General features: G+C 41.9%; 1 protein-coding gene across 1 annotated transcript; it reads left to right on the top strand.

Moving 5' to 3' along the window:
• Nucleotides 1-7,004: 7,004 nt before the first annotated feature.
• Nucleotides 7,005-9,703, top strand: LOC123572880 (olfactory receptor 2T2). The gene has a single exon (XM_045390488.3). The coding sequence runs from the start codon at nucleotides 8,062-8,064 to the stop codon at nucleotides 9,109-9,111; it is 1,050 nt and encodes a 349-aa protein (XP_045246423.2). The 5' UTR covers nucleotides 7,005-8,061; the 3' UTR covers nucleotides 9,112-9,703.
• Nucleotides 9,704-10,476: the final 773 nt, after the last annotated feature.

Here is a 10,476-nt window from a genome sequence, read left to right as displayed (position 1 = left end):
CATGAAAAGGAAGATTGAGATGCCACAATACCTTTTATAGAAATAATGTAGACTCTATTTTCACAAGATAACTAAATTTGACACTAGACAAAACACTGTGACATGTGAGTTAGAACTAATACCAATCAATACATTGTTCACAGGTCTTATTTTTCCTTAGGAAAGTTAATACAAGCCCAACCTAATTGATACAGCAGCACTTCTCAAACACTTCATGACAACTATAAAAATAGTTTTATGGCACATTGAGGAAAACTGGCTGTTGACAGCAAAATCAACTTCCCTGTGGCTGTAGCCAAATCGGGCACTGAGACCAATCCAGGGTAGTTTGGAGGATCAATATTGATTGTAACCCATTTGTGGCTCTGTAGACACATCACACCAGAGGGAAGAGTCTATCCAATCAATCCAATAGCTAGTTGGAGAATTTTATGGATGACATATAAAATTTTTAGGAAGAATTATTGAATCACATTCTAAAGGCTGAAGAGGTACAGGGTTTTCTGTTTACCTGTAACATTAGGAGGACATAGGGAATAAGGTATGTGTCTAATGGATTTGTGATGACTAGAAATGATCATGTGCCCATTAGCTGACTTAAAGTATTCAATGTTATTACTGTTATGGAAGTCGTTCTGCTCCCAAACAAGACCTTTTCCCCATTAGAGAAATAAATGTTAGGAAGTTCAATTTTCCTAATGTTTAAATATCTTAATATACTCTTGTGAAAAATTTTTAGAAAAGGTATAACTTGTTTTACCCTCACTTTTCTCTACCCATTGCATCCTTTCCCTCATTCTTCTAGTTTCTCATGTCTCCTTTATTCCTACTGAATTCAACGTTCTTCTGTACTATGCATAAGACAAATTAATTCTGAAGAACACTTAACCTGTGTGACAAATACTTTTGTGAAAACAGAAGGTAGGAGAAAGTAGAAGGAAAATAAAACTCTTGGGACCCAAACTCAGCCAAAGGGAAAAGTCAAGCTTGGGAACTGTCATGCAAAAAACTATTTCATATTGTTCCTGACTGGATAGCTACAGACTCCATACTGTTCCCAAATGGATAGCTACACAGGTAGAAGGCTACATCCCTCCCCAAGGAACCTCCCCCACAATTTGCTCCCAAGGAAATTCCTTGCCGGCCCAAAGATCTTTACCCTAAAACCATTCTGTTGAATGTTCTGACAATGTTAAGTGAACGGCTTATCTTCAGAGGCAGTGGACAGACAGGCCTTGGGAGTCATCTCTCCACTTCCATTAAAGAAATGTGTATTTGACTCTTCCCTCGGTGTCCCTTTATATACAAATCCAGATTGAGCAGGAGATGAATGCCCAGCTGACTGTTCCTCTAAACCCTCTCCTTTCACATCTGAAGTGCGAATTCAGTGAACACTGATCAACATCTTGAAAGAAGGCAACCACTTACTCCATTTACCCACACTTCCCCCCCTGCCTTTTTTTTCTTCCTCAAATACCCACTGTTTCCTTTTTAAATATTGAAGTCTCCCAACCCTCTTTTGGAAGAAGCACAAATCTCAGATGCTCCTGTCATTTTGTGTTCTTTTTCCAGGTGCATCCTCAACCTTGGCACCAGAAACCTCTACACTGAGACTTGGCTCCAGTGCTCTCTGGTTCACACTTATATTTATAACTTTTAAATATTTCTCCCCAAACAAAATAGGCTAGTGACTTTTGAGAGCTTTTTTAGTTTGTCATAGCTTCTATATTTCTAAAGATTTGAAATCTAATTTTCAATTTAGAGCAAGGCTCTTATCCCCATATCACTTCTCAATCTCTGGAGAGATGCCAAGATTCAGTAAGACATTTTCATGACGAAATAGCAAACAATTCCAGTCCTTCACTTGGGAAAACAATGCACCCTCTGCAAGAAAGGATGGGCTGCTTCTAAAATTCATGTGGTAAACCCAGTCAACCTGGATTAACTGCTAACCCGGGAATTCTTCCTGGGGGATGTGGGAATCTATTAGTGAAAAGACTTTCTGACCTAGCCTCACCCCCACACACATGTATTTAAGTCTGACTTTCCACTGCTGCTTTAGAAAGACGTGGACCCAGATTCTCTGAGGTAGGATCTTAGATTTCATGAAAACCAGAACATTACCCAGATATTGGGATGTTTTCTTTAGGTATAGAAGGCCACCTTACTGTGAGCTTATCTGCTGATAACTGAGGGCAGTGGTCCTTCTCAGGATTAAGAAGCATAAATGCATATATTCACTAATCGGCAAGCAGATGACTGAAAAAGGGCATTTGGCATGAAACGTGGGAAGCTAAGGGAAATCTAATAGTTTAGAAGAACATGAATAGATTTACTGGAGGAAAATGGCGTGTAAGAGCTGACAGCTGGAAGAAAGTTTCAGACTTTAACTGGTAGCAAGGGTGCATATTATTGGATAAGCATAGATTGCCCTCTGAATATTTTGTTAAAATTTTAATTTACATTTTGTTAAATGACAATTGCTCCCTTTCATATGCATTTAGGTGTCACTGAAGACTTTCTGCATGCTTGGAGGAAAATTTGATTTTTTTCCTAACCTTCCTCTTTTATTTACCCCATAAGGCATCCACATGTGCCTTAAGATAAAATCCTTAAAAATATGCAGGTAGAGTGGGATATCTAAGGCAGTATGTAATTAGAACTGGAGATATAAGGTAAAGGAAAAGAGAAATTCACATCCTTGGAATACTAGGTTGCTGTGGAGAGTAAAACTGCTAGATCTTTTGTACGTGCCTATTTCAGCATGTAACTTTCCTACTGAAACAATTCCCATTTACACCTTATTTCTCAACACTGAGCCTCTGGTCTCTCCACCTTCACTTTCCAGCTGCGCTCCAACCCACACACCTCAGCTCTCCGTGGGCTCTTCAGCTGTGGTTAGACCGGACTCTCCCCTTTCTTTCACCCCAGGTGCCTGATTCCTGCTTTCGAGCCTTTTTCTGACATTTACACTGTCGTCTTTCAGTCTCGAGTTTTGGAATCAGACCGGTTTCCCTCTCCAGTGTTGCACTGTTTAACTGGACTGACTCCTGTCTTCTGGTTCTTGCAATACACTGTCTTCAAAGCAGTGATCACTTAGATTGTCTTTAAGTTTTGTGCTTTAAGACTATTTTAGTCCCTCTAGCCCTTGGGTGAACCTTTTGAGATAAGAGGAAAACTGTCGGAATTCTTTAACACTTTCATTTCCAGTTTTAGTTACCTGCAATTGGCCAGGTTCCTGCTATTTACCATGTTTACAAAAATATTAAATGAAAAATCTCAACTCAAATTTCAATTGCACACCATCTTGAGTATGATGAACTCTTGTCCTGCAGAGGACACGGATCGTCCTTTGGTCTGGCTTCTTCACGCTGTCTGTGCTACCCCGAGTCATTCAGTAGCTGTCTGGGTCATCGACTGTGGCGGGGCCTCACAGTGCTTGGATTCAAGTAACTCAGTAATTTTTCTTAACGGCCCCGAAGAGATGGAGCCGTGAAGCTGGCAATTTAGATGTGCCGGAGAGACTGTAAGGTGCTTTAAGTAAAAAGGTGAAAGTTCTTGACTTAAACTCATAAGCTGAGTTTGCCAAGATCTACGTTAAGAAAAACTTTCTTTGAGATCACGAAGGAAGAAAACTGCAAGTTTTGCTGTGACACATCAAACTAAGTTATAGCCACAGTATATTGTCTTAGCTGTTCTATTTTATTGTCAATCCCTTCCTTACTGTGCCTAATCTATAAATTCAACTTGATCATAGGTATGTATGCATGGATAGAATATGGTGTATGTATAGGGCTCAGTGCTGTCTGCAGTTCCAGACATCCACAGTGGGGGGGTCTTAAACTGTCTCCCACAGATAAGGGGAATCTGTACCTCTGTCCACTACTCAAGCTGATGTGTAGCATCTTGTTTGCTGTGACTTCATGTATGTTGTAAAACTAAACTACCCGGCACATGTAAAGCCCTGTTCTTTATGGTTTGGGGAATATCACAACTTCCTGTTTCTCTTCCTCTATCTTCTTAGTGCCTTTCACACCATTATCTTCTCTTACAAGCTTTAATCAAAGCAGAAAGACGACCCCAATATACTATACTTGGCCCCCTTTTTCTCATTCAGTGACAAATGATGACTGTTAGAGCCATGTGGCACTTTGGCGTGTCACCAACATTTTACTAATCCATTCTTTTACTGAAATGAAAACACTGAGGTCTGGAGAAGTAACTATGCATGTCATCCCCAAAGCGATTTTGACAGCTGAGTAAAGCACAACGGCATTAGCTGTTATTTGTGGTTAAACACCTTTTAAAATAGTCCCCAACATATTTTCATTTTTAGAAATCCCCACTTTAGACTTAAAATGATTTGCTTTTATGAGGATTTTTGATATGATACATTAATCAAACTTAGCTATATACCCCTTAAGAATATTGTCAGTTGCTATTAATCTTAGCTCACACAGTACTAGGTGAGTGTCTTGAACACGGAATGTGTTTGCACTTGAGGCGTTCTGTCTCCAAGGATGGAATGGAAAACCCCTCCCTTTAAAGCTCTGCAGGTAAATTGTGTCAAGTGGAGAAGGTCAGTTCTGGTTAGCAGCTGGATTGCCACAGAAGGGACACTGGCTGATTCTTAGCTCTCGTCATGCTGAATTCCCGGAAAGGGGTGTCAATGAATTGCACGAAGCTCTTCCTGGTAGAATAACATCTGACCTCCCTTGGAGATCTGTTCATAAAATTTTCAGTGAGTCACCAATTGTGCTTGATTTCTGTGGCTTCTCCCAGAACAACCCCAGGACTGTTGTCCTGAAACATCCAGCTTTGATCACCTGGCACCCTGCAGGGAGATTCTCCTCATTCTCTTTCCCGCTTCTCGCCATGTGGCAGACCGCAGGTAGAATAAATGCCTCTTGGTGAGCTCACTCATCCCTTACCCATCAGCCCCAAGTGTGCAGATAACAGATGCAGAGCTCCTGTTCACGGTGTCCTCCACCTCTGGGCTCGATCTTCCCGCCCTCCCGTTCCTGCCAGATAATTATGCTGCAACACTGGGTGACGTTATAACTGGTCCTGGGGGTCAGGGTTTCTGGGTTATGTTCTAACCTGCACTGGGGACAAAGCGTTCCCTGCCTTGAACAGCAGAGAGGCCTGAAGCTTCGATCATGGAAATCTTTCTTTTTTATCTTCCTCTCTTTCAAAAGCCTTTTTTTTTTTTTTTTTGGAAAGACTAGATGAGGGAAATAGGAAAAAACCTAAGGGTCTTAGAGTGGAGAATAATCATAGTGGAGGAAAGATGACCTGATGGGGAATGGAATCTAGGATCTTGTGTGTGTGAATAAGCCAAACCACACATGTTAAATAGCAACAACTCAAATGTTAACATTTAGATGCCCGGAACTGACTTAAACAGAAGTAACTGATAACAAATTTTTTCATAATGCAGATACTTTATCTGCCTACTTGCAATGCCCAGTATCCTATGGAACAATATCAGGCTCGCATTTGAACATGTCACATTTGGTTCTCAATATTGGCTTCATTGAAATGGGTGAATTGCTCGTTTGCGCCCAGCCAGTGTAGTGTTCTGCTCTTCAGCGGGGCTGCTCCCTACACACATCCCTACCCATGCCATGCGCACTCACATATGAACACTCTACACGCATATACACACAACACAAGCAATCTCTAATCTTTTTTAAACAGTCTTGGTTGTATAAAAATAAGGGAGGTTGGCTAAAATCATATTTTTCTATTTCAGCTTTTTACTCTTCTATTCTGGGATCTACAATGAGATAAGATCTGGGAGTTGAAAATGGTTTACTCTTCTATCAGACATTTGAGGCAATAGACTGTTTTGCCTCCCCTTTGAATACCTTGTGAAGTGTAGTCTGATTATTTATATGAAACAAAATGATTTGACTTGTGTTCTGATTCAAAAGTAATTATTTTAAGTCACTTTCATGTCTGTCTTGCCTATTTCAGTTTCTCAAAGTGTATTTTTAAAGGATGATTGTAAGCTAACACTATAGTAACTAATATATAATATCCATAATGCATTTAAGTGAAACAATAGATATGGGTCAAGATAAACTTATTGTCTGCCAGATTAATACTTTTCCAACAAGCTGTTGCAAAAGCCACTATAAATGGAATTTTATATTTAAATAGTCTCTTGACCCATGACTCAAACCTGTGGCTATCACAAGAAAATCTTACACCTATTAGAGAAGGCAAAAGTAACTGACTATCAAGCTTGACAGGAGTTAATATTTGATGCTCATATATATTTTTTCTTCTCAACCAAGGTGTGATTAATTGAAGTTTCAGCACAGACCAACACAAAAATTGCTTTTTTTCTCTTTGAAAGTTTACTCATCTTTTAGGTCTATTACACACATCTCCATCTTTGAGCACTAAGAAGGAAAACTGTCTACTGTTCCTATTGTTTTTGCTTCAACGTAAGGGGAATTTATTCCTTCTTGATGCTTCAGAGACTATAAATTTGACTATTCTGGAACCAAAAGATTCAGATATATTTGTAGTATTGGTGGCCAAAACGTTTTACAGAAACATTTCTTCAGTAATCCTGTCACTAAAATGAGAAGAGGTACACCATAATCTAAAAGGAACAATTCATCCCTCAATATTCCTGAACATATCAAAAGAACACACATTCACGTTACTCAAAGCATGAGAACTCATTCCATTTAGTTCAAGGAATGCTTGATACTGCTGTCTTGAGTTCAGAAATGTCTTTACCAGCTATAGATTCTTTGTTATGTTTTGTTTTTTGAGACGAAGTCTCGCTCTTGTCCGCAGGCTGGAGTGCAATGGCATGATCTCGGCTCACTGCAACCTCCGCCTCCCCCGCCCAACCGATTCTCCTTCCTCAGCCTCCCGAGTAGCTGGGATTTTACAGCCACCTGCCCCCAAGCCCGACTAACTTTTGTATTTTTAGTAGAGATGAGGTTTCACCATGTTGGCCAGGCTGGTCTCGAAGTCCTGACCTCAGGTGATCTGCCTGCTTCAGCCACCCGAAGTGCTGGGACTACAGGTGTGAGCCACTGCAACTGACTAGTTATTTTTAGAGACATGAAGGAGCAGCAAAATGGTAGAGAAATTTGAGGAAAAAACCCAACTAGCAGTGGATTCCTGGGAAGATATTACACTAGGACAGGTTCAGAATGCCACTCTGTCAGAAACGCTAACGTTTTGGTTAAACAAGAGAAGATTAAGTCCATCGAGTGATATGATGCAGTATCTAGTCATAAAATTTTAGCAGAATTCATTGTCAACCAGAACACCATGATAAGGAAACTAAAGTCCGTCCTGCTCTGAAGCAGTTTGTGGTGGTCCTTCCAGATTTATGATCCCCATATTAGTCTGTGAGAAAAACACAAGGTCTCATAGCAATCCATGACTAAAACATGAACTCCCTTTGCAGGGCAAAAGTCTAACCACAAGACAGCGGCTCCTGACCTCAAATGAGGTCATCTGTACTGCTTTGAGGTTGCAGACTTGTTGTAAAGCTGTTTAGGAACAGCAGCCAAAAAAGTCAGTTATCTAGATATTTTCTACCAATTTCGTAAGTCACAAGTTTAGATATCTGTGTATGATCTTAATACAATCATCTTAATGGAGATGCAGAGAACAATTTAAACCCAAACCATGTATTGCAAGGCGAAATGGGAAATAAGGCACGGTAACCACCCTCAGAAAACTTTCAATCTAAAGTGGTAAGATTATAAAATGTATTCAGAAGATCAAAATAAGCCGATTCTAAACCAGGTACTGTATGAATTATTACATTTACATCTCACATCCAGCCTGTATAGAACTAGGATGAGCTTTCACAGTTGATGAAATTTAGTTGAGAGATTTTCTGTCCAATATCATACAGATCATTAACACTGAAACTGGGATTTCAAATGATCCTGAAGTAGGTGATCTTTGCTTTATCACACGCTGCTGACATCCTATTCCTGGTGGGCTCTTCCTACATGTCAGGTCGTTAAATAAGCTGCCGGATTTCTGCCTCGACAGCCCACGGAGCTCTCATGGACCATGGGCATGGAGGGCCTTCTCCAGAACTCCACTAACTTCGTCCTCACAGGCCTCATCACCCATCCTGCCTTCCCCGGGCTTCTCTTTGCAATAGTCTTCTCCATCTTTGTGGTGGCCATAACAGCCAACGTGCTCATGATTCTGCTCATCCATGTGGACTCCCGCCTCCACACTCCCATGTACTTCTTGCTCAGCCAGCTCTCCATCATGGACACCATCTACATCTGTATCACGGTCCCCAAGATGCTCCAGGACCTCCTGTCCAAGGACAAGACCATTTCCTTCCTGGGCTGCGCACTTCAGATCTTCCTCTACCTGACCCTGATTGGAGGGGAATTCTTCCTGCTGGGTCTCATGGCCTATGACCGGTACGTGGCTGTGTGCGACCCTCTCCGGTACCCTCTCCTCATGAACCGCAGGCTCTGCTTATTCATGGTGCTCGGCTCCTGGGCGGGCGGCTCCTTGGATGGGTTCATGCTGACTCCTGTCACTATGAGTTTCCCCTTCTGTAGCTCCCGAGAGATCAATCACTTTTTCTGTGAGATCCCAGCCGTGCTGAGGTTGTCGTGCACAGACACGTCGCTCTACGAGACCCTGATGTATGCCTGCTGCGTGCTGATGCTGCTCCCTCCTCTGTCCGTCATCTCCGTGTCCTACACGCGCATCCTCCTGACTGTCCACCGGATGAACTCTGCTGAGGGCCGGCGCAAAGCCTTTGCTACGTGTTCCTCCCACGTCACGGTGGTGAGCATGTTCTACGGGGCGGCCTTCTACACCAACGTGCTGCCCCACTCCTACCACACCCCGGAGAAGGACAAAGTGGTGTCCGCCTTCTACACCATCCTCACCCCCATGCTCAACCCACTCATCTACAGCTTGAAGGAATCAAGAGGTGGCCGCAGCTCTGAGGAAAGTGCTGGGGAGATGTGGCTCCTCCCAGAGCATCAGGGTGGGGACTGTGATCAGGAAGGACTAGCGGGGACTCTGCAAACATCTGCGGTGCTGCGGCCAATGATGCAGCTATTCCAGAAAATACGGTATTGGTTCTGAAGCTCAGGGTGGTGACAGTGACCAGGAAGGACTACTGGGGACTCCCAGGGCATCAGGGTGGCGACTGTGAGCAGAAAGGACTAGCGGGGACTCCCAGGGCATCAGGGTGGCGACTGTGACCAGAAAGGACTAGCGGGGACTCCCAGGGCATCAGGGTGGTGACTGTGATCAGGGAGGACTAGTGAGGACTCTGCAAACATCCTTGGTGCTGCAACCAATAACGCAGCTATTTCAGAAAACACGGTATTGCTTCTGAAGAATATTGTCACTTAGCTAATTCAAAATTATTAACAGGCAAAATCATCCTGTTGCAAGGATTACTTGGCAACAATAGCAAAGCTGGGGAGCATCTCTGCATTAGCCAACTTGTTCAACTGGATTCACCAAGAAACCTTTCCAGAGGGGATTCTCAGGCAGGCAGCCCTAGAAACCGTTCCTGGCAAGCCCAGCCGCCCTCTGGAGTGCCCGTGTTAACCTGTGATCATGATCCTTCTGTCTGCATTGCTGACCAACCTCCGAATGGAAATCGGAGCATTTGCCACCTCCTTGATTTACTTTCAAACATTCAATACAAGTAAAATATTTTCCAGTGCTAAACGTGTAGCAGTTTTATTTAGAAAACTTTTAGGTGATACTATCGTATTTTGATTCTTTATTCTTACATTTTATGAATGTTCTTAGTTCAGAGGTAAGTGATAAAACATTATAAATACTTGCCCTGCGTTTATTCCCATGGAGTCAATATATTCCTGGAAATAAATATTCATTTATTGAAAACTGACTGCCATTAAGATTGCTACATGGCCGAAAACCTACAAAACGGCCATTTACACTTAAATGGTAATAGATAAAATGTCTTGGTTTATTCATTCTACTTAGTTCCCTTGGAATAAGTTGTTCAATTTTCTTATTCTCAACATCTTCACTGATATGCTGAAGACAAGTATTTCTGTAATGAATTGGAGTTAAGTGTGGTGCTTTGATAGACGTGTGACTTTGGAATACTAAGCCAAGACTGCACTCACCCCACCATTTAACTTTAGCTGCTTCTGTGTGTAAGGTCCTGAAATAGGAGAAATAAAAAATATTGAGGGACCTGGTGTTTTTCTTTGATACCACTTTGTCCAGTGTTTTCTAAACCTTGTTACACAGTTGAAGACTAAGCAAAGGTTACTCAGTCTTATGTTCTAGTGTCAACACAGGTGGAAGGAACAATGTTTCCTCCATTGTTGATGTAGATAAAGAATATTCCCTTCAATATGCTAATCCCTAGGTTTTTTATTCAGAACGTTCCTAATAATTTGATCTTGACCCTGAAATCAAACACATGGAAAAGAGATGGAAGAATGTCCTGGAGGGATTAAG

The sequence above is a fragment of the Macaca fascicularis genome, chromosome 1, assembly GCF_037993035.2.
Source record: "Macaca fascicularis isolate 582-1 chromosome 1, T2T-MFA8v1.1".
Lineage (NCBI taxonomy): Eukaryota > Metazoa > Chordata > Mammalia > Primates > Cercopithecidae > Macaca > Macaca fascicularis.
The sequence above is the reverse complement of the archived record's forward strand: the minus strand, read 5'-3'. Positions and strand labels throughout refer to the sequence as shown.

Bases quoted from the DNA above. Each gene is read 5' to 3' on its own strand.
- LOC123572880 (XM_045390488.3), top strand. From the start codon at position 8,062: ATGGGCATGGAGGGCCTTCTCCAGAACTCCACTAACTTCGTCCTCACA.